The following is a 24,812-nucleotide window of genomic DNA, read 5'->3' as shown; positions in this document are numbered from 1 at the left end:
GCGTTGGTGAAGGCGAAATGGGGCGCGGTCGAAATCGCTCCCGTCGGACGCTGCTATGAGATTCCCGTGCCGGGCCCACATGCGGGAACGTTTGACCAGCCATTTCCGCAAATACGAGCGATGCGCCGTAGATACATAGCACCTTTTCGTATGTTATACGGTGGTGGCCCGCTGCCGACGTGGGGTATTGGACAGGATCCACCGAGCCCAGTTAATTCGAAATCCAATCGCCTCCTCCCTGCGTCAGACGAGACACACACCCGCAGGCGAGAGCGGATCCTCCGGCTAGATCCCGACGCCGCTGGCGATGCAGGTCGATGGCCGCCCCTAAGGGTTCACTCAGGTCAGATCTCCCCGTCATTCGAGCTCTCGCTGAGCGCCGCCGCCTCTCTGATTCCGCTCAATGCTCCCTCCAGCATGGATTTTCCATCCCTAGATTCGCCTTGGCTCGACCGAGAAGAAGCAAACCAGACGGGAGATGAGGGCACCAGCCCAAGCCGATCCGTCGACTCTACGAGCTCTGGAAGCAACGGCCGCGCCGGATTTCGCGGAGGTAGCGGAAGTTCCGATGCCTTCTCCAGATGAAGCCGCGGCCCATCTCTCCGGTTCACCACCATCGCCTGGGTCATGGAACAACAGGTGCGTAGAGTTCATTCGGCGATGCATTTTAATTTGTTGAATAAGGACCCGTACAGCACGCACTTGGGACGAATTAGCCCCATGAACTACCGGATAAAGATCGATTTGCTGGTGGGCTTGAAAGCGCACCTGATTCTAAACAGGCGAGATAATCTTACGGATTATAACCGGGAGCAACCAACTTTAATTGGCTGAATGTTTATGAACCAAGCTGGTGTCAACCTCTAGAGGAATCGATCACTGAAACTTTTTAGGTCTGTGACATATACGAGAAGCAAAACGATATCTTAAGAGAAGCAAAGTTGTTTCAGAGTTTTATTATTCTTATAGTTTGACAGATGGAGATGTTTTTGTTAGGAAAGTGGGTGTGTATTCTAAATCAGATTTACAGTGCTTTTTTTTTGTTTCATAGATAAATAAGGAATTTAGGTTCCTTGAATTAAAGTCTGTATGTGGGACACTTCGCATCCTGACTTTTCTGCTTCTTTTGCTTCTCCGATCAAACAGTTCTAGCAAGTGGAATGATTTATTCTCAGATAGTGTAGTAGCATCCACTTTAATACATGCTGTTTAACTTGGACACTCTGTACCTTAAATGCAGGTCATATAACAACCAAGCTTAAGGACTGCCGCTGGAGGATTCCCCCCTTCGCGTTTTGGAATCGCTCCTATTTATTGTTCATCATGATATAGTTTTATGAAGAGATAATTCAGGCCAGATGATAACCAAACATATGAATTATCCCATCTGCGCCTCACAATCGCCTCCATCTCCACATCCATGGAAGAAGAGGTTCGTTGATTTCCTGTCAATATCAGGATGCTCATCGTTGCTCTTGTATGTTAGCAGAATCATTTTCCTAGTTTTAGTGTGCCAAGGCGGGTCGGTAGTTGCGGCTGAAATTATACCTATGAGGTCATGCAAAATCGCGGACAAATGCTATTTTCAGAAGAATTTCTTTTAACAAGCTGACAGCTAATGCGTTTGATTGCAATTCAGCATGTCTGGTGTGATGTACAGTGTCATTTGTAGATGCAGGTGTAGCATCTCCAACATTTCAATAAGGGCCGGCTTATTTTGACCTAAGTTGGTGCATTCATTGTTTAGTTGTATTTTCCAAGTAACAAATGATTAGTCCCCAATAACATGTCCCTTTTAAGTTCTGGATTTGAGTTCAGATATAGTCCTTCAATTCTCCAGGCCCTTTGCACGAGCCCGAGTTATTCAATGCCAAGTTTCGATGAGGATTATATGCACTACAGTAGCATTTCATCTATGTATTGCATCTCTGATTTGCCCTTAGGTTTCAAATTTCCATCGCAGTTTCTTAAGCTCTTCCTGTATGTTAAAAATTCACTCATTTGCTACGCCTGAGTTTTATGGAGTGTTAGATTTTATTATGTGAGTCATCTGGTAATCTAATAGTATCAGTTTACTAATGCATTTATGTTTGTATGAGTTTAGACTATCAATTCATTCTTGATAGCCATATTGTTTGTAGGAGAATTAGCTCCTAAACGAGAATCATTTACTTAGACTCGTGGATTCTTCATTTTACACACTCTCAGACCTGCGATTGCATTGTCATAGTGGCGCATGCTTCAGTTTCAGAAATTATTTCCTTCCTCGTCTATCGGTATCTGAGTTCAAATATTGCCTATTTTTTTGACATATTTACCCCCGAGGAGAACTCCTCGAAGGGTAATTATAATTGATCATGTATTATTTATTGTGCAGTCCTGCCTTGGGAGAATTTTGTTCTACAGAAAGCCAAATATGGCAGGAAAATTATATCACTCAAGAATTGGGTAGTGGTGGCAGGACAGAACTGGTGACGTGGGGACAGCTGCCAGCGTTGGTGTTGTGGATCTGCCGGATGAAGGTGATGGGGGCTAGGACTGACAACCAGCAGCTGGTCGCCCTCCGTGTGACGATTTGTGAACTTATATGTAATAGGGGGAGATGATCCATATAAGAACTTAATAAATGAGGGATTGGTATATCGTGAATATCTCCAAAGAACTTTATAAATAGTGATTGGTCCATCATGAATATTTTAGTAGTTGGTTTGTCGGTTGCTCAGATCAACGAAGTTTGCCCCGAGGTGAACATGGACTGTTTAGTAACCATAAAAATTTGTTTGGTGGCATATAAATAAAACAATTGTAATTGTCATCATCTAACAAAATCGGTGTTTGCACTGATTAGTAATCATAAAATTTAGTTGGGCTAAATACAATTCATAACAAGTGTATCTTCGAGTGGTCAACCGGGAGAAATTCCATTTTAGGGCTGAGAAGAACTTAAATATTCGGAAAGACTAATGTGCAATTTTTTTGATGTATTGGATTTGGCAAAGGTTTGATCGTTTATTTGATAGTAAAAGTTAGTCTAACTAAAAATATCATCTCACATGATGGAAACCGCTCATTGCGACGACGGAGGCACACCCCACCTCCATACTGGATGATGTGTCGAGGCACACCCCACCTCCATACTGGATGATGTGTCATCCAAGCTCTGCACCAAATGTTTGTGTTGGTGTGGTAATAAACAGTGAAAGCAATATATGGGATTAAGAAAAAAAAATTATCCATTTTTCGTGCCCTTAGAATATTAGGACCCCTCATCGATGAATGACACACTACGGGAGACAACAATATACCACATGGAGTTTATCAAACTCAAAGTATTGAACAGTCTGTATATGTTTGCCGCCACCATATCATTTTCATATGGAAAGGACTCTATATCATTCAACAATGTACTCTATATCGTACAATCGGAGTACCTTATAGACCTTGATCAAGAACAATGTATTCATGCTCATCAGGAGCCATGAGAGCTTTGGGTTGGAACCTCCGGGGTGGGTGACTCCTGACGGTTCAAGAGCTCGAACACCTCGTGCACACTCATCGCCCCCAACTCGTCTTGCTGTCGGAGACACGGCAAAGAAAAGATGTCGTGGAAAGCCTTCATTGGAGGCTTGGTCTCAAGCATGTAGTTTCGTTTCACGGGGAAGGGAAGGGGGGAGGTCTAGCCCTCTTTTGGCATGAGAGTTTAGAAGTCGATTTTTTAAAATAAATGAGATAATTATCGATGTAATCATTATTGATATGAAAAAAGGAAATAAATGGAGGTGCACGTTTTTCTATGGGGAACCTCGAACCCGCATGCGACATCATATGTGGGATTTGTTATAAAAAATCTATGATGAATCTACCCCGGCTTATGATGGGAAATTTCAACGAAACATGTGATAAAGTGAACATTTCTTAAAAAAGGAAAGAAATGAAAAACAGATGTGGGAATTTAGAGAAACTTTATCCTTCTATGATCTTCAAGACCTGGGGTTTAATGGGACTCCATGGACATTTGATAACAAGCAAGTATTAAGAATGTGAAAGTCCGGACGGATAGGGTGGTGGCGTCTCCGAGTTGGTCAAGTATTTATCCCCAAAGCCATGTAAGCAAGACAGTGTTCTATTTATTTGAGGTTGCCCCATGCAAATATTGTTTTTATTGTTTCTACCAGTTTTCGGGGCCGGATTATACGGCCCTAGTTGGGGGCGGATTATCCGGCCGACGAAATATCCGTCCCAAATGAATAATCTGGTCAAATATCCTGCCTCTATACATGGGATCACGTTTTTGGACCCGCTAAGGTCCTTAGCCGTTTTCGAGGGCTAAGGGCTGATAATCCGTCCCGTGAGCGGATAATCCGGCCTAGGGGATCCCCAACGGTCATATTTCGTTGGGAGAGGGTATATAAGACCCCCTTCTTCCTCCTTGGGCTGGTGGCTTCTCCCTCTCTCTCCCTACTCTATTGTTGACTTTGAGAACCTTCTTCTCCCTCTAACCCCTCCATGATTCTTGCTCATATTTGGGAAAAGAGAGAGGAGATCTAGATATACATCTTGACCAATCAAATCCCTCTATGAATCTTCATATGGTATTATGTTGCGTAACATATGGAGATTCTAACAAAGGATCTCATGAAATGTATTGTGTTGTATTATGTTGTTTTTTAACATTAAGAAAGCACCAACATTTATATTAGTCTAGCTATGACTAGTATAAATTTAATTTATATGCAAACACAATCTATCACATGAGTGAAATCGAAGCACAGAGGATATCGTAAGGACTTTATGATAAAACCTAGAGTTCGTTATAGCTAGTATGTTGAGGACCGCATGGCTAGCTTACGGTTCGACGAGATAGAGAAGGATGCAACACTGCGTAATTCTTGAGACTTTTAGATTTAATTATGTATTATTTCTTACATTAAGAAAGCATTAAAATTTATCTCATTCTGACCTTGACTAGTATGAATCTAATGTATCCGAACCAATCTATCGCCTAAACAAAACGAATGCACAGAGGATATCATAAGGACTTTATGATAAAATCTAGAGGACGATATGGCTAGTTTGTTGCGGACCGCATGGCTATATTAGGGTTCGTCAAAATAGAGAAAGATGCAACTCGCGTAATTCTTGAGATTATTTTTGGTGTGCATTGTCTCCTCTGTGAGACGCAACAATGTATTATGCGGGCGTATACGATAAAACATTCTCGATGTATTTTCCGCATGTGTATGATAAAAACGACAAGCACTCTATGGTATTATGTTGTATTTGTTGTTTTTTACATTAAGAAAACACCAACATTTATATTAGTCTGGCCGTGATTAGTATAAATTTATATGCAAACAAATCTATCACACATGAGTTAAGTCGATGCATGATTATATGGCTAGTTTGTCGAGGACCGCATGGCTAGATTAGGGTTTTAGAAGATAGAGAAGGATGCAACTTCGTAGATCTTGATATTTTTTCAGATTTGATTGTGTATTATTTCTTACATTAAGAAAGCATTAAGATTTATCTCAGTCTGACCTTGACTAGTATGAATTACTAGTATGAATTTAATGTATCCGATCATAATCAATCACCTAAAGAAAACCGATGCACAGAGGATATCATAAGGACTTTATGATAAAACCTCGAGGACGATATGGCAGGTTTGTCGAGGACCGCATGGCTAAATTAGGGTTCGTCGAGATAGAGAAGGATGCAACTGCGTAATTCTTAGGATTATTTTTGGTGTGCCTTGTCTCCTCTATGAGACGCAACAATGTACTATGTGGATGTACGATAAAACCTTCTCGATTCATTTACCACATTTGTATGATAAAACGGCAAGAACTCTTTTGTATTATGTTTTGTACCACATGGAGATTCTAAAAAGGACCTCATGGAATATATTGTGTTGTATTATGTTGTTTTTTACATTAAGAAAGCACCAACATTTGTATTAGTCTCGGTTGTGACTAGTATATAAATTTATATGCAAACAAAATCGATCATACATGAGTTAAGTCGATGCATAGAGGATATCGCAAGAACTTTATGATAAAACCTAGAGTACGTCATGTCTAGTTTCTTGAGGACCGCATGGCTAGATTAAGGTTCCACAAGATAGGGAAGAAAGCAACAGCGTGATTATGGAGATTTTTTCAGATTCAATTGTGTAATATTTCTTACATTAATAAAGCATTAAGATTTATCTTAGTCTGGCCTTGACTAGTATGAATTTAATGTATCCGAACACAATCGACCACCTAAACAAAACCGATGCACAGAGGATATAATAAGAACTTTATGATAAAGCCTAGAGGACGATATGGCTGGTTTGTCGAGGACCGCATGGCTAAATTAGGATTCGTCAAGATAGAGAAGGATGCAACTGCGTAATTCTTCAGATTATTTTTGGTGTGCCTTGTCTCCTCTATGGAACGCAACAATGTACTATGTAGGTGTACGATAAAACATTCTCGATTTATTTTCCATGTGTGTATGATAAATCGGCAAGCACTCTATGGTATTATGTTTTGTACCACATGGAGACTCGATCTAATAAGGACCTCATAAAATATGTTGTGTTGTATTATGTTGTTTTTTTTACATTAAGAAAGCACCAACATTTATATTAGTCTGGTTGTGACTAGTATAAATTTATATGCAAACAAAATCTATCACACATGAGTTAAGTCAATGCATAGAGGACATCGTAAATACTTTATGATAAAACCTACAATATGTTGCAAACAGAGCTTGACTCTGGTGGTTCGGTTCCTTGTGGTGATACCAGTCCACCCAGATTCAAGTTCTAGACTTAGCATGGATGTTTGCATTTACCTGGATTAATTCTAGGATTTAATCGACGCTATGCTTTTAGTGGTAGATGACGTGTTCATAGGGGTGATTGTACCTGCGTGTTTGTGAGCATCTGCGTTGTACCGTGTTCTAAAAAAAACTAGAGTACGTCATATCTATTTTGTTGAGGACCGCATAGCTAGATTAGGGTTCCACAAGATAGGGAAGGATACAACTGTGTAATTCTGGAGATTTTTTCAGATTCAATTGTGTATTTTTTTCTTACATTAAGAAAGCATTGAGATTTATCTTTGTCTGGCCTTGACTAGTATGAATTTAATGTATCCAAACACAATCTAACGCCCGAACAACCGATGCATAGAGGATAACATAAGGAATTTATGATAAAATCTAGAGGACGATATGTACGGGAGACAACAATGTACCACATGGAGTTTATCAAACTCAAAGTATTGAACAGTCTCGTATATGTTTGCCGCCACCATATCATTTTCATATGGAAAGGACTCTATATCATTCAACAATGTACTCTATATCGTACAATCGGAGTACCCTATAGACCTTGATCAAGAACAATGTATTCAATGCTCATCAGGAGCCATGAGAGCTTTGGGTTGGAACCTCCGGGGGTGGGTGACTCCCGGACGGTTCAAGAGCTCGAACACCTCATGCACACTCATCGCCCCCAACTCGTCTTGCTGTCGGAGACACGGCAAAGAAAAGATGTCATGGAAAGCCTTCATTGGAGGCTTGGTCTGAAGCATGTAGTTTCGTTTCACGGGGAAGGGAAGGGGGGAGGTCTAGCCCTGTTCTGGCATGAGAGTTTAGAAGTCGAGTTTTTAAAATAAATGAGATAATTATCGATGTAATCATTATTGATATGAAAAAAAGGAAATAAATGGAGGTGCACGTTTGTCTATGGGGAACCTCGAACCCGCATGCGACATCATATGTGGGATTTGTTATAAAAAAATCTATGATGAATCTACCCTGGCTTATGATGGGAAATTTCAACGAAACATGTGATAAAGTGAACATTTCTTAAAAAAGGAAAGAAATGAAAAACAGATGTGGGAATTTAGAGAAACTTTATCCTTCTATGATCTTCAAGACCTGGGGTTTAATGGGACTCCATGGACATTTGATAACAAGCAAGTATTAAGAATGTGAAAGTCCGGACGGATAGGGTGGTGGCGTCTCCGAGTTGGTCAAGTATTTATCCCCAAAGCCATGTAAGCAAGACGGTGTTCTATTTATTTGAGGTTGCCCCATGCAAATATTGTTTTTATTGTTTCTACCAGTTTTCAGGGCCGGATTATACGGCCCTAGTTGGGGGCGGATTATCCGGCCGACGAAATATCCGTCCCAAATGAATAATCTGGCCAAATATCCTGCCTCTATACATGGGCTCACGTTTTTTGGACCCGCTAAGGTCCTTAGCCGTTTTTCGAGGGCTAAGGGCTGATAATCCGTCCCAGAGTGGATAATCCGGCCTAGGGGATCCCCAACGGTCATATTTCGTTGGGAGAGAGTATATAAGACCCCCTTCTTCCTCCTTGGGCTGGTGGCTTCTCCCTCTCTCTCCCTACTCTATTGTTGACTTTGAGAACCTTCTTCTCCCTCTAACCCCTCCATGATTCTTGCTCATATTTGGGAAAAGAGAGAGGAGATCTAGATATACATCTTGACCAATCAAATCCCTCTATGAATCTTCATATGGTATTATGTTGCGTAACATATGGAGATTCTAACAAAGGATCTCATGAAATGTATTGTGTTGTATTATGTTGTTTTTTAACATTAAGAAAGCACCAACATTTATATTAGTCTAGCTATGACTAGTATAAATTTAATTTATATGCAAACACAATCTATCACATGAGTGAAATCGAAGCACAGAGGATATCGTAAGGACTTTATGTTAAAACCTAGAGTTCGTTATAGCTAGTATGTTGAGGACCGCATGGCTAGCTTACGGTTCGACGAGATAGAGAAGGATGCAACACTGCGTAATTCTTGAGACATTTAGATTTAATTGTGTATTATTTCTTACATTAAGAAATCATTAAAATTTATCTCATTCTGACCTTGACTAGTATGAATCTAATGTATCCGAACCAATCTATCGCCTAAACAAAACCAATGCACAGAGGATATCATAAGGACTTTATGATAAAATCTAGAGGACGATATGGCTAGTTTGTTGCGGACCGCATGACTATATTAGGGTTCGCCAAAATAGAGAAGGATGCAACTGCGTAATTCTTGAGATTATTTTCCGTGTGCATTGTCTCCTCTGTGAGACGCAACAATGTATTATGCGGGTGTATACGATAAAACATTCTCGATGTATTTTCCGCATGTGTATGATAAAAACGACAAGCACTCTATGGTATTATGTTGTATTTGTTGTTTTTTACATTAAGAAAACACCAACATTTATATTAGTCTGGCCGTGATTAGTATAAATTTATATGCAAACAAATCTATCACAAATGAGTTAAGTCGATGCATGATTATATGGCTAGTTTGTCGAGGACCGCATGGCTAGATTAGGGTTTTACAAGATAAAGAAGGATGCAACTTCGTAGATCTTGATATTTTTTCAGATTCGATTGTGTATTATTTCTTACATTAAGAAAGCATTAAGATTTATCTCAGTCTGACCTTGACTAGTATGATCTACTAGTTAGAATTTAATGTATCCGATCATAATCTATCACCTAAAGAAAACCGATGTACAGAGGATATCATAAGGACTTTATGATAAAACCTCGAGGACGATATGGCAGGTTTGTCGAGGACCGCATGGCTAAATTAGGGTTCGTCGAGATAGAGAAGGATGCAACTGCGTAATTCTTAGGATTATTTTTGGTGTGCCTTGTCTCCTCTATGAGACGCAACAATGTACTATGTGGGTGTACGATAAAATCTTCTCGATTCATTTACCACATTTGTATGATAAAACGGCAAGAACTCTTTGGTATTATGTTTTGTACCACATGGAGATTCTAAAAAGGACCTCATGGAATATATTGTGTTGTATTATGTTGTTTTTTTTACATTAAGAAAGCACCAACATTTGTATTAGTCTGGTTGTGACTAGTATATAAATTTATATGCAAACAAAATCGATCATACATGAGCTAAGTCGATGCATAGAGGATATCGCAAGAACTTTATGATAAAACCTAGAGTACATCATGTCTAGTTTCTTGAGGACCGCATGGCTAGATTAAGGTTCCACAAGATAGGGAAGAAAGCAACAGCGTAATTATGGAGATTTTTTCAGATTCAATTGTGTAATATTTCTTACATTAATAAAGCATTAAGATTTATCTTAGTCTAGCCTTGACTAGTATGAATTTAATGTATCCGAACACAATCGACCACATAAACAAAACCGATGCACAGAGGATATCATAAGAACTTTATGATAAAACCTAGAGGACGATATGGCTGGTTTGTCGAGGACCGCATGGCTAAATTAGGATTCATCAAGATAGAGAAGGATGCAACTGCGTAGTTCTTTAGATTATTTTTGGTGTGCCTTGTCTCCTCTATGGGACGCAACAATGTACTATGTAGGTGTACGATAAAACATTCTCGATTTATTTTCCATGTGTGTATGATAAAACGGCAAGCACTCTATGGTATTATGTTTTGTACCACATGGAGACTCGATCTAATAAGGACCTCATAAAATATATTGTGTTGTATTATGTTGTTTTTTTACATTAAGAAAGCACCAACATTTATATTAGTCTGGTTGTGACTAGTATAAATTTATATGCAAACAAAATCTATCACACATGAGTTAAGTCGATGCATAGAGGACATCGTAAATACTTTATGATAAAACCTAGAGTATGTTGCAAACAGAGCTTGACTCTGGTGGTTAGGTTCCTTGTGGTGATACCAGTCCACACAGGTTCAAGTTCTAGACTTAGCATGGATGTTTGCATTTACCTGGATTAATTCTAGGATTTAATCGACGCTATGCTTTCAGTGGTAGATGACGTGTTCATAGGGGTGATTGTACCTGCGTGTTTGTGAGCGTCTGCGTTGTACCGTGTTCTAAAAAAACTAGAGTACGTCATATCTATTTTGTTGAGGACCGCATGGCTAGATTAGGGTTCCACAAGATAGGGAAGGATACAACTGTGTAATTCTGGAGATTTTTTCAGATTTGATTGTGTATTTTTTTTCTTACATTAAGAAAGTATTGAGATTTATCGTTGTCTGGCCTTAACTAGTATGAATTTAATGTATCCAAACACAATCTAACGCCTGAACAACCGATGCATAGAGGATAACATAAGGAATTTATGATAAAATCTAGAGGACGATATGGCTGGTTTGTCGGTGACCACATGGCTAAATTAGGGTTCGTCAAGATAAAGAAGGATGCAACTGCGTAATTCTTGAGATTATTTTTCGTGTTCCCTTGTCTCCTCCATGAGACACAATAATCTATTATACGGGTGTACGATAAAACCTTCTCATTTTATTTTCCGTGTGTGTGTGAAAATACGGCAAGCACTGCATATGGTATTATTGCAATTGTCTGGTGTGATGTACAGTTTCATTTGTAGATGCAGGTGTAGTATCTCCAACACTTCAATGTTGGTTCATTCATTGTTTAGTTGTATTTTCCAAGTAACAAATGATTTGTCCCCAATAACATGTCCTTTTTTAAGTTCTGGATTTGAGTTCAGATAGTCCTTCAATTCTCCAGGCCCTTTGCACTAGCCCGAGTTATTCACCGCCAAGTTCCGATAAGGATTATATGCAGTACAGTAGCATTTCATCTATGTATTGCATCTCTGATTTTCTCTTAGGTTTCAAATTTCCATTGCAGTTTCTTAGACTCTTCATGTATGTTGAAAATTCACACTCATTTGCTACGCCTGAGTTTTATGAGTGTTAAGTTTCTACCCCTCATGTATCGTGCTACAATATTAAAGATTTCATCATGTGAGTCATCTGGTAATCTAATAGTATCATATACTAATGCATTTATGTTTGTGTACCATATAGAGATTCTAACAAAGGACCTCAGACTATCCACAATGAGAGTATCATAAGTAGTATCATGCATGCCATGTTGGCAAAAATCTGATGTGGCTCGCCAATTAATGAGGTGGGAGATGGGAGTGGTATCATAATATGATATCGTATCATAGCACGTAAAACTAGAAAATTTAATGACAAACACATCATGTACACAAATTTGCATTAAGATTCTACAAAACATTAAATGTGATGATACTATGATAGTACTATGTTATGATACTATGCATTGTGGGGGTAGTATCATAAACTAGTATCATGTGCATGATACTAGTGTATGATACTTCCCATTCTGACTAGTCTCATGAAATGCATTGTGTTGTTTTATGTTGTTTTTTACATTAAAAACCCCCACCAAGATTTATATTAGTCTAGCCGTGACTAGTATAAATTTAATTTATATGCAAACACAATCTATCACGTGAGTTAAATAGATAAAACCTAGAGTACGTTATAGCTAGTCCATTGAGTACCACATGGCTAGATTACGGTTCGACGAGATAGAGAAGGATGCAAGTGCGTAATTCTTGAGATTTTTTAGATTCAACTGTGTGTTATTTCTTATATTAAGAAAGCATTAAGATTTATCTCAGTCTGGCATTGACTAGTATGTATTTAATGTATCCGAACACAATCTATCGCCTAAACAAAACCGAGGACCGCATGGCTAGTCAAAATGTAGTTTCAGGGGGAATATCGATGAACCGCATGCCTAAGACATTTGTTCTCGAATCCATATAGATTTGCTAATCGCCTATATTTGGTAGATGTAAAGGTATTATATTGAGGGTTAATATCTCTATGTTGAGTGTTATTATTGATCATGTATTCAAAAAATGACAGGAAAATTATATTACCATGCAACTTCGTTGAATGAAAATTATGTAAATTGTTTGTGAAACTCGTTTACTTGTAGGGTTTTCTAAAGTTGTCCTTAGTCGGAGTTCATGTGAGGACGTATGTGAATATTGGACTAGCATATCGCTTGGGTTATAACTGTGTGTCACGCATGCCATAGACATGAAGATAGCAAACCAGTGATGTGGACACATGATATGAACAACTAGAGGCCGCTACCAACTATTTTACGAGTAGAAGTACATGTGTCATGTCTATTCGCGTGTGAACATATAGGGTCACACACTTAAGGGGTTGAAAGCCTAATCCGAATTGGATCCGCATTTGACTAGGCTCAGTGTCCTAATGGGGCTCAAGTGTTTAAGCTCATCAGGGATGCCTATACAAGAGAGGGTTCGGTGTTGAACCACTGCACCTAGGCGCCGCCACTCATCTCACGCCTCAGTTGCACGTGCTGACCTAGCAGTCCATAGATATGGAGATGTCAAACCAGTGATGTAGACACATGTTATGAACAACTAGAGGCCGTTACCAACTATTGTCGGACTAGAAGTACTCGTGTCATGTCTATTCGCGTGTGAACATATAGGGTCACACGCTTAAGGGGTTGGAAGCCTAATCCAGATTGGGTCCGCATTAGACTATGTAAGAGATGGTGGGGCGAGCTGATTAGGGTTGAACCACTCGACCTAGCCGCCACTCCTCTCATGCCTTAGTGCTGACCTAGCAGTTCGGCGTGCGGCGCTTCCACTTCGTAGGTGTGGATACTTTGGAGGTGCTGCATCTGTAGCACTTGGACGAGCCACACATGAGGGAGCTTCTCAAGGACCGCCTGACGTGCTTCATGATCTAATCTGGTAGAAAATTTTGTTTACGGGTAATCTCCTGATCTATGACTACATCAATCCTAGCCTACCCGTATACCTAAATCTCCACCATCATGATTCGGATGTTTGTGGCTCTAGCATTGGACTTCACCTTGTCCGCCTTGGCCATCAACTTCCCTCCAACAACTCTCAAATCCATCTCCTTGAGAGCAACGCTCTGATCGTCCCACTTACGTTTATGTTTGGGTTGACTCCCGCCAACTATCACGCATCTACTAAGGTTCCGAAAACGAATTCCAAGCACCCAATAAAAATATCCGGGCCGACATTTTCTCCGAGATGTGTTCGGGTCATTTTTTGTGCATAACCAGCGGTATCGAGACTGGGCCGATATTCGAGCATTCAGGTATGATTTTTATGTGCATTGTTGCAAGCGAGACTATATCAGTAGGAAAATATTCAGTTCACCGGCGAAAATTGCATCCAACTTTTTGTAAATCAGGATCATATGAAATTATACATTTTTTCAAAATCGGACTGCATAAAAAAAATCGTAAGGTTGCTTCCACTTGTTGGGAAGAAGAATCACATTTTTTTCTACTCTGATGGTACGATGACGCTACCCAACGGTCCATACTGCTGCAGAGCGACCGTCGGTCGTCGGACGGTTGTACTGGCCTGCATCGACTACACGGAGCGGCAGCGGGACCTGGTATAGGATTCCAATCAATGCCCGGGTGGCTTCTCTGATCGATGTACTATATGAATCCGCAAGAGGCACTGAATGTCGGTGTATGAAGGACTTCATACGATAGAACGACTTCGAACGATAGAGTATGCAATCCAGGAATCTGAATGTGTCTGGTGCTGTCTGGCATCTGAGCATATTATATATTTAAATCATTCAGCAGAAAAGTTTGCTGAGAAAGCATGCACGCGCATTTCCCGAGTGCCATAAATTTACTTGAATGGGGCGAATTCAAAAACGTTAATGCATCTGAATAGCAGTACAGAATCTACTACTCCAGCGCGGATGGACAGGTAGCGTCCAGAGTGCCGAGCCATACAGTCCTGCCTTTAAAATATGGATGGATATCTATCTCCAGGTACTAGTAAAACCAGGAGTTTAAGTTGGCACAATCAGATCAAAATAGCTTAACGAAACCCACAGAATATGTCATTATAACAAATTAAAATAATCTGGCTTTATGGGGAGTACCGCCTAGAACGACGGAAGAGTACAACACCAATCGCTATAAAGTCCTGCCATTTTTTCAATTGTATTGGAATCATAGACACCAGCAACATATTTGAAAAATGAATCCCAAACTGGACGCTCTAATTCTTATGATGTACAAACAAATATATTGGCAACCTGCATGGTCACGATCAATTTGATGATAAAAGACAAGTTTTCATGTACAGTTATAGTTTCTCACACATTAAGCTGGAACATAGTTCTTCTATGTTACATGAATTGTTGATCAGATTGAACGGAAGGCCTATTTAAATAATATGAAGGCAACTATAGCAAAACAGAGTAACACCTATACTGACTGCAGAGATGCACTCATTAGCATAACTGTTTGAAGATCTCAAAGCTTTATCTGATTAATTCCTTCAGCTTGTGCTCCCTCTGCTCAAACTTACTGATGGCAGCCAAGGAAACTCCTGCCAGATGCAGCCATATCGAAAGCCACCTTCAGCTGCGGGACATTGCCATGGCGGCACCTGTTATTTGTGTTCACCTCCGGCCCTAAAAACACGGATCAGGGATCTCTGAAGGGAGATCAAAAATCGCATCGCTGGCGGCAGAAGATGAACACATTGGCATAGATGTTTAAAGAGCGTGATGCTCTCTCGTTGTTGTGCCGGATAACTTCCTTAAGCCTGAGCTCCCTAGTCTTCATTTGGTGTTCCTTCTGCTCAAATGCAAGCTGCAGGTTGTTTTTCTCAGTCCATAGAGCTATGTATGCTTGATCAGTGGGCGCTTCCACATCATTTGGCAGAAGTTCGTTTCTTGAGTTTAACCCAAGCAAACTCCACAAGCGAATTAAAGACCTAGTTAATACAGGATCCAAGGTTCGTCGATCCACACGACAAATGAGCAACGCTCCGCCCCCTGCAAAATGACAAGCGCATAGACCAGAATCTTCAGATAAAGTTTTTATTTACACAATGATAAGACAGTCTATATCTGAATTTTCAATGAATGTTAATATAGCACGTGTTATTCTTTATAAACAAAGAGCTACACTTACTCGGGGAAGGAATCACTAGCATGTATGTGTCTTTGAGAAACCTTCTACAACTGACCGTACAGAAATTATATTCACTGTTAGTCATCACCATACTTCCTCACCATTCCGACTATACAGATCCCTGGTATTTCATTCCCTTGTACAGTATTATCCATCAATTGTCACAGCATAGCCAATCTTTTCATGAAGTGGAGCAACTCGTTACAATCAGATCATGTATTGGTAGTCCTACACCCCCAGTGACAAATTTCTTTGGCTACCTTATCTCATCGTCATGTTTTCTAAAATTGTGATTAAAAGTTCTGCTGTCAACACACACCATTACACTTGGTTGGGAATATAGGTGACCACAAATTAAAGCACTTTTTTCTCTTTTTATACCTGCTGTCAACACACACCATCACAAACAGATTGTTAACTAAGATTACAGAGCACAACTAGCCAAAGGTACAAGGCACGGGACAATAATCCATAAACAATTGTGCGTTTCTGATATCTCAGTCCCTCCCCCCCACCCCCAACACAAAATTGCTTTGAGCTGGAAAACAGTTAGCTCACCTGACGAGCACATCCAAGGAATCTTCTCCTTGTGGCGGCCATGTCAAAGGCAACCTTCCTCTACGGGGCGTCGCCGTGACGGCATCTGTGATGCGTCTTCAAATCCAGCCCCGTGAAGCCCGGATCCAGGATTTCTCGAGGCAGATCCAAGAACGGATCGTAGTCGTCGAAACTCCGGATTGGAAAACATAATCGTTGAATAAGATAAATAAGCCAAAAATCGGGGAAAGGATGGACAAGAATAATGAAATCACCTCATTGTCAAGCTCGGAATCCCAGCGAAACCATCGCTCCGAAGGGACGACTCGGGACGCTTCCGTCCGCTTTGGATCCGGGCCACGGGGACATGACGGGAGCTAGGATTCCTCCGGTAAAGGAGGCGGCGCAAGATGAGATCCCGAACGCCGGGGTGGGTGGGGGGATGCGCGATGAGGGAGGTCGATGTGCGCGGGGTCCAGCATGGGGCCCACCACCAGGAATCTCTGGTGGAGTGGCGGATAAATCCAGTATACGGGAATACAGAGTCTATACGGGGAGATGCCACTTGCCTGGTCAACTGAAGGCTCAAATCCCTAAGTCACACATGTGGTCCAGATATCACAAGCGCCCCATTTCATTTCATTAGTACCATCTGCGGATCGATCTAACGTGTGGAAAGATATCTGTACCGGATCTCAAGATAAAAAAAAGTCAAGCTGAGATTTCCTTTGTTCTCTTCCTAGTGTTTTTTCTATCATTTCCTAGGGTTCAGTTCTATCCCGACCTATTCCTACCTCGTGTCCTGTCGCCATTTCACCCTCATGTGGATGGCTGGAGTGTTTGTTCCTTTAGATTCAGACGACACGTCGAGACCCAAGATCACGTGTTTTAACTTTATTTAAAACTGTTTGACCACAGTCCGCTGACTAAATGATTAACTCGGACCGAATGGGTCGATTGAGCAGTTGCGCATGCTGGTCTAGCAGCTAGACAGCCACCACCAATATATCCAAATAAATCAAAACAAACCAAAAACTAAAACAAACCAAAAACTAGAACGGACCAAATGAATCTCCGTTCCCTCACCGGCAGCACCCGTGTCTGAACCGGCTGGCCGCCGTTCCTGCTCCCTGCCGAGTGCCGTGCCTGATTGCTTGTTGACTTCACCCAGTGATAATTGGACTTTACGAACAAATGGAGGAAAGCCAACCTTTCTGATGGTTTTGTTACTCTAGACCTCACTCTCTCCCGCCTCCACACAAGTCGCTTACTTGCCGTCGTCGCTGATCGAGCGCCGATCTCGAGCTAGCTAAAGCCACACTCCAAGTCACAGGTCAGGAGAAGAGGCTGATCGAGTGTCCATCTCTGATCGAGATTGTCCATCTCGAGCTACAGCAAACGCCGGCCACACGAACTCCATCGCAGGTCAGGTCAGGAAGAGAAGCCGGCCATGTCTCCGCGGCCGCACTTCCTCCTGCTCACCTACCCGCTCCAGGGCCACATCGCGCCGGCGCTCCGCCTCGCCAGGCGCCTGCTCGCCGCCGCCCCCGACGCGCTCGTCACCTTCTCCACCACCGAAGCCGCCCACCGCCGCATGTTCCCGGCGGACGCGCCGGACGGCGCCGACGAAGGCCGCCTCGAGCTCCTCCCGTTCTCCGACGGCACGGAGACCGGGTACGTGCCGAGCAGCGACCACGCCGCGTTCAACGCCTACGTGGCGGGCTTCCATGTCGCGGGCGCGCGCAGCGTCGGGGAGCTCGTGGACGCGCTCGCCGCGCGCGGCCGCCCCGTGACCCGCGTCGTGTACACGATGCTCCTGCCGTGGGCCGCCGACGTCGCGCGAGACAGGGGCGTCCCGTCCGCACTGTACTGGATCCAGCCCGCCGCCGTGCTCGCCGTCTACTACCACTACTTCCACGGCCACGCCGGCGTCGTGGCCGAGCACCGCCACGACCCGTCCTTCCTCGTGCGGCTCCCGGGCCTCCCGCCGCTGGCCGTCCGGGACTTCCCGTCCTTCATCACCGACTCCACCGACCCCTCGGACTTCTTCCACTCCATCTACACCACCACCCGCGACCTCTTCGACGCCCTCGACAGGGAAACCCCCAAGGCGACGGTCATCGTCAACACATGCAAAGAACTCGAGACCGGCACGCTCGGCGCCCTGGGAGCGTACGAGGTCCTCCCGATCGGCCCGGTGCTTCCGGCCGGCGACGAGGCCGGCCTCTTCAAGCTGGATGACGCCAAGTACATCGAATGGCTGGACGCCAGGCCGGTCAGCTCCGTGGTGTACGTCTCGTTCGGGAGCCTGGCACGGATGGCCAATGAGCAGCTCGACGAGCTGCTCCGGGGCCTCGAGGAGAGCGGGAGGCCGTACCTCTGGGTCGTCCGGAAGGACAACAAGGCGGAGCTCGCCGAGGCTGAGGCGCGGATCAAGAACGGCATGGTGGTGGAGTGGTGCGACCAGGTGCGGGTGCTCTCGCACGCGGCGGTGGGCTGCTTCGTCACGCACTGCGGCTGGAACTCGGCGATGGAGGCCGTCGCGTGCGGCGTGCCCATGGTGTGCGTGCCACAGATGTCCGACCAGCGGATGAACGCGTGGCTCGTCGAGTGCGAGTGGCGCATCGGAGCGCGCGCGGAGGTGGGGAGCGACGGCGTGCTGCGCGCGGCGGAGGTGAGGCGGCGAGTAGAGGAGGTGATGCATGGGGACGCGCGGGGCGCGGCGGCGGACTGGAAGCGTGCGGTCGTTGAGGCTCTAGTGAAAGGTGGCTCGTCAGATCATAATCTCAGAGCTTTCATGGAATGCATCACTAGTGACGTGCAATGATAAAATTAGATCATGTATGAGATTATTCAGACTAACCTGCTGCAAAGATGGGAAATCATTCGTCTCGCATATCTTGTTTCCACTTAAGCACTCCACCGAAAAGGTTGATTGGGCAGTTTTCACTGAACTTTGCTGAGAGGTGTTTTACGCTTCATGCTTGTATGGTCTAGGAACTCATGCGGTGATCCAATCACCGAGAATTTGTGTCGCCATGATCTGGCCGGTCTCCATACATAAGGCCTACCAATCACGTTCTTAGTTCTTCCAACAAATGTTCTTCTGTACTGGTTAACACCCATTCAAAATAATAAATAGTAGGAAATATAGCAGAAATCTTGCATTGAATTTGTAGTAACTTTTCCTCTACTCACATGTATTATCCCATTCTATAAGAGGTGTTGGCATTGCTTTTCCTCTCACTTTTCATAGAAAATCTTGCTAGCTGTACTACAAGAGAATAATTCATGTTTAGAGTTTTGCTAGTGGGAATTAGAGGAATCGGGAACAAATTTCGACTATGTAGATGCTACCGCAGCTCAGCCTTCTATGTGTTCACTCGTAGGGCGGATCTAGAAGGTCTTCATTGTGGATTTTAGCCCACCCTAGGATTTTGTGACGACCCATATACCATACTAGCTGAGAACTGATAGACCGGCACGGTTGCCGTAGTGTCCATGTCAGATACATAATGGCACATATTTGGGGGTGTTCGTAGTTCTTTTGAAGGTCTACTGCACCGAAAGGTTTGGAAGCAATCGCAGTTAGAGAGAGCTTGAACGTATCACAAGATCTCAATATTTCTAGGACACAATTTGCTAGCGACTGCATATCCGTGATCAAGGAAACTAAGGGGCAGAGCACGGGGAGTTACTGCCACATCCTTCAGTAAGGCAAGATAGGTGCAAAGGGTCTTGCTAATGCGACCTTTGTGCATGAAAATCGATCATCCAACAAAGAACCCCCATAATATCTAGACTTGTGTTGTCGTCGCAGGTTGGACGATATGTTTGATTTGTTGATCCGTTTGAGGGTGTTTGTATCCATGCACTTTAAGAAATTAATAAAGAGGCTGGATGATTCGTTTAAAAAAAGATCTGTCTCACTATCTAGGCTTATGTTTGTCACACGCAGAGGGATTGGATCAACAAGATTGCAGCGTGTTCTCCTTGTGTTCCCTATCTTACTACAAAAAATCGTGGCATCAATATCTTTCCTATTGTTACTCTGTGAATACTTCTGTAGAAGGTAGTAGTAACATTTGGGTGATAATAAAGCTAGGATGGCATTTTGGCAATAGAAATCCTTCACGGTACATAAACCCTTAATTTTTTTTCCAACAAATGAGCAACCAATAGGTGTTCAATGGTACAGTACTCGTGAAAGCTCGGATGGCATATCTAGCTTTCAATTGACATCGTACAGTACAATAGATATTTTCTTTTGTTTGCATGGTATGTGCTGCGCTTACTATTAGGTCATGATATAAGTCAGGGTAGCCTTGCTAACTTTCCCCAATCACTTTTTATGCTTTCACATTCATACAAGAAATTTAGCATACGAGAGAGAAAAAAAGAGAAATAAAGTTCAAAGTCATGTAGGTAGGAGTGAGAGGGATCGGAAATAGAGGTTGTATGCGTGGAAGTGAGAAGCGTGAGTCCGTTTGGATGAGCACCAAAATTATCACTCCCAAAAGACTGGTCATGCCAATGTTTCTTAGACATTGTTTGGTTAGGCCATGTCCAACTGGGGGTCGCAATCCGGACCGCCTTTTGTTCCGCCTAGGTCCGGATGCACCGGCCTACGGAGAGGTAAAAGGCCGCGGTCCTGATGCGGGTGACAGCGGCTCCAATGGTGGCCCCGAAACATTCGTGGCCGCAATATATATATTTTTTAAAAATAATTATAGTTGCCATTACCGGCCATGAATATTGAGCAAATAATTCGCTAAAAAGATAGAAATTAAAGTTGCAACATACATAGTTCAGATACAACTAGCTGGCACACCAGAGTTTCAAAAGCATGATAAACAAATCACATTTCTCGAGCTATAATGATCTTCTTCTTCTCAAGCCGTGCCCCTGGGTAGGGTCCATGTCGTCGGTCAAGGGGGTCGCCATGATCTTGTCCTTCTCGCGGAGCAGGGCGATCTCCAACTCCTTTTGCTTGTTGTCCCACCTCCTTTGCGGCCGCACGAGCATTGATCTCTTCAATCTCGAGCTTCTTGGTTTGTATCTCGAAGTAGTTCTTGACAACCTCTTCCTTTTCCCATCGCTTCCTCTCATCCCTCTTCTCACTTGACACCTCCTTATCAGCAATGAGCTTCTTGATCGTCTCCATCATCGCTTGCCAGGAAGCCTCTCGCTTGGCCTCCGCCTTAGAACTCGTCCGCCCCCTTGGCCTCTTCATGGGTGAACTTGGAATCTCACAATCAGCATCGATGACATTCGATTGACCGGGCACGTTGGCATCATATCGTAGGACACATATAGGTCGTGCCGTTTGGGGGCAATACTTGAGCGCCCTCCAACAATGGACCAAGTTGAAGTTCTTTTGCTCATTGGACGTCTCGAATTGGCCCAAAGATTAGGTAATCATCGCTTCTTCATCTTCTCGTAGGCGGCGTTGAACTTGGTGGTATGCTATTAGATCCACGCCCACCTTTCCGTGAGCGAGGCCCATTAAAAAACAGTGCTGCCAATGTGGCCCATTAAAAAGGCTTCAGCGGGAGGATACATGGGCATGCTCTCTTGTGAAATCAAGGAGTACTGTGTAGTACTGTAATTCATACATGCTCTGGGTACCAAAAGAATTTCTTCCTCTCTCACAATATAGTGCCTTGACTCATACATATTTCTTAGGGATACATAAATATTATGGCGTTGATGTTGAATATTCCGATTAATTGTTTAAACAGAATTTTGCCATCTCCTCCCTAGTCACCAACAACTAATGTTATCTAAAACGAGTGGCTACTCTACACTTTATTACCATCTACTTCAGTAGATACGAAGATATCAAGCTTTCAATTGACATCATACATTAGATTTTTTTTTTTTTTGCATGGTATATCATGCTGCACTTGCTATTAAATCATGATATAAAACAGTGTACCATTGCTAACTTTTCCCAATCACTTTTCATGCTTTCACATTCATACAAGAAATATAGCCAGCGGAAATACGAGAGAGAAAAATAAGAGAAATAAAGTTTAAGTCATGTAGGTAGGAGTGAGAGGGATCAGAAATAGAGGTTGCATGTGTGAAAGTAAGAAGCTACATTTGGAACATCGTCAAAGTTAGCACTCCCACTCTCCCAGAATACTGGTCATGCCATCGTTAGGTTAGCCACCAATTCTAACTCGACCCGCGGGGACTCGTGCACCTACTTGCTTTTTTGCTTAGACGTGGGCGGAACAACAAGGCAGATAATGAGATGGAAGGCAAGCCAAAAGAGTGGCACAATGCAAACATGCAACGAGCAAACCAGCCAAATAATGGATTCAACTCCCGCTCTTCAATAGAACTCCCATGTACAATGGGATCACTTGTATCTTTTGCAGTCAAATAGTGATATGACAACCTGCAAAACTATGTTTCAAAAAAAAAAAAGGTAGAGAAACGGTGTTACTGACTGCTCTGTTCTAGAAACCTTTCGGCGAGCAACTTAAAATTGATTAAATTAAAGACAAGTCGATTGTATTCTCTGTATAACCTCACTCTCGGACGGCACCGAGACCGGGTACGTGCCGAGCAGCGACCACGGCGCGTTCAACGCCTACGTGGCGGCCTTCCACGCCGCGGGCGCGCGCAGCGTCGGGGAGCTCCTGGACGCGCTCGCCGCGCGCGGCCGCGCCGTGACGCGCGTCGTGTACACGATGCTCCTCCCGTGGGCCGCCGACGTCGCGCGCGACAGGGGCGTCCCGTCCGGGCTCTACTGGATCCAGCCCCCCGCCGTGATCGCCGTCTACTACCACTACTTCCATGGCCACGCCGGCGTCGTGGCCGACCACCGCCACGACCCGCCCTTCCTCGTGCGGCTCCCGGGCCTCCCGCCGCTGGCCGTCCGGGACTTGCCGTCCTTCATCACCGACTCCACCGACACCTCGGACTTCTTCCACTCCATCTACACCACCACCCGCGACCTGTTCGACGCCCTCGACAGGGAAACCCCCAAGGCGACGGTCATCGTCAACACGTGCCAGGAGCTCGAGGCGGGCACGCTCGCCGCTCTGGCAGCGTACGACGTGCTACCCGTCGGCCCCGTGCTACCGGCCGGCGACGAGGCCGGCCTCTTCAAGCAGGACGACGCCAAGTACATCGAGTGGCTGGACACCAAGCCGGCCAGCTCCGTGGTGTACGTCTCGTTCGGGAGCCTGGCCAGGATGGCCAAGGAGCAGCTCGACGAGCTGCTACAGGGCCTCGAGGAGAGCGGGAGGCCGTACCTCTGCATCGTCCGGAAGGACAACAAGGCGGAGCTCGCCGAGGCTGAGGCGCAAATCAAGAACGGCATGGTGGTGGAGTGGTGCGACCAGGTGCGGGTGCTCTCGCACGCGGCGGTGGGCTGCTTCGTCACGCACTGCGGCTGGAACTCGGCGATGGAGGCCGTCGCGTGCGGCCTGCCCATGGTGTGCGTACCCCAGATGTCCGACCAGCGGATGAACGCGTGGCTCGTCGAGTGCGAGTGGCGCGTCGGAGAGCGCGCGGAGGTGGGGAGCGACGGCGTGCTGCGCGTGGCAGAGGTGAGGCGGCGAGTAGAGGAGGTGATGCAGGGGGACGCGCGGGTCGCGGCGGCGGAGTGGAAGCGTGCGGTCGTGGAGGCTCTTGGGAAAGGTGGCTCGTCAGATCATAATCTGAGAGCTTTCATGGAATGCATCACTAGTGACGTGCAATGACAAAATCAGGTCATGTATGAGATTATTCAGACTAACCTACTGCAAAGAAGGGAAATCATTCGTCTCGTAGATATTGTTCCCACTTGATCGCTCCACCAAAAAGGTTGATTCGGCAGTTTTCACTGAACTTTGCTGAGAGGTGTTTTACGCTTCATGCTTGTATGGTCTAGTAAGTCATGCGGAGATCCAATCACCGAGAATTTGCGTCGCCATGATCTGGCTGGTCTCCATACATACGGCCTACCAATCACGTTCTTAGTTCTTCCAAAAATGTTCTTCAGTACTGGTTAACACCCATTCAAATGTGAGTAGTAAAAAAAATAGTAGGGGATAGAGCAGAAATCTTGCATTGAATATGTAGTAAGTTTTCCTCTACTCACATTTACTATCCCATTCTATAAGAGGTGTTGGCATTGCTTTTCCTCTCACTTTTCATAGAAAATCTTAGCTGGGCTACAAGAGAATAATTCATGTTTAGAGTCTTGCTGATGGGAATTAGAGGAATCGGGAACAAATTTCGACTGTGTAGTTGCTACCGCAGCTCAACCTTCTATGTGTTGACTCATTGGGCGGCTCTAGAAGGTGCTATTGTGGATCTTTGCCCACCCTAGGATTTTGTGACGACCCATATATCATACTAGCAGAGAACTGATAGACCAGCACGGTTGCCGTAGTGGCCATGTGAGATACATAATGGCACATATTTGGGGGTGTTC

General features: G+C 44.0%; 2 protein-coding genes and 1 long non-coding RNA gene across 4 annotated transcripts; all 3 read left to right on the top strand.

Moving 5' to 3' along the window:
• The first annotated feature begins 225 nt into the window (after positions 1–225).
• On the top strand, positions 226–2,699 carry LOC124683828. Of its 2 annotated transcripts, none has more exons than XR_006996829.1 (4): positions 226–343; positions 417–639; positions 1,241–1,432; positions 2,378–2,699. It is a non-coding gene; the product is annotated as an uncharacterized LOC124683828 (long non-coding RNA). The 2 variants fall into 2 exon arrangements; XR_006996828.1 differs by having other exon boundaries at positions 245–343; positions 437–639.
• A 14,932-nt stretch (positions 2,700–17,631) lies between these two features.
• LOC124683827 (UDP-glycosyltransferase 75C1-like) lies at positions 17,632–19,543 on the top strand. Its single transcript, XM_047218268.1, has one exon. It carries the CDS (start codon positions 17,829–17,831, stop codon positions 19,203–19,205), a length of 1,377 nt encoding a protein of 458 aa, XP_047074224.1. The 5' UTR covers positions 17,632–17,828; the 3' UTR covers positions 19,206–19,543.
• A 3,094-nt stretch (positions 19,544–22,637) lies between these two features.
• LOC124659591 (crocetin glucosyltransferase, chloroplastic-like) lies at positions 22,638–24,308 on the top strand. Its single transcript, XM_047197434.1, has 2 exons — positions 22,638–22,734; positions 22,895–24,308. The coding sequence occupies exons 1-2, from the start codon at positions 22,638–22,640 to the stop codon at positions 24,094–24,096; spliced, it is 1,299 nt and encodes a 432-aa protein (XP_047053390.1). The 3' UTR covers positions 24,097–24,308.
• Positions 24,309–24,812: the final 504 nt, after the last annotated feature.

This window comes from Lolium rigidum, chromosome 1 (genome assembly GCF_022539505.1).
Source record: "Lolium rigidum isolate FL_2022 chromosome 1, APGP_CSIRO_Lrig_0.1, whole genome shotgun sequence".
NCBI classification, from domain to species: Eukaryota; Viridiplantae; Streptophyta; class Magnoliopsida; order Poales; family Poaceae; genus Lolium; species Lolium rigidum.
This window is presented reverse-complemented; position numbering and strand designations above follow the sequence as displayed.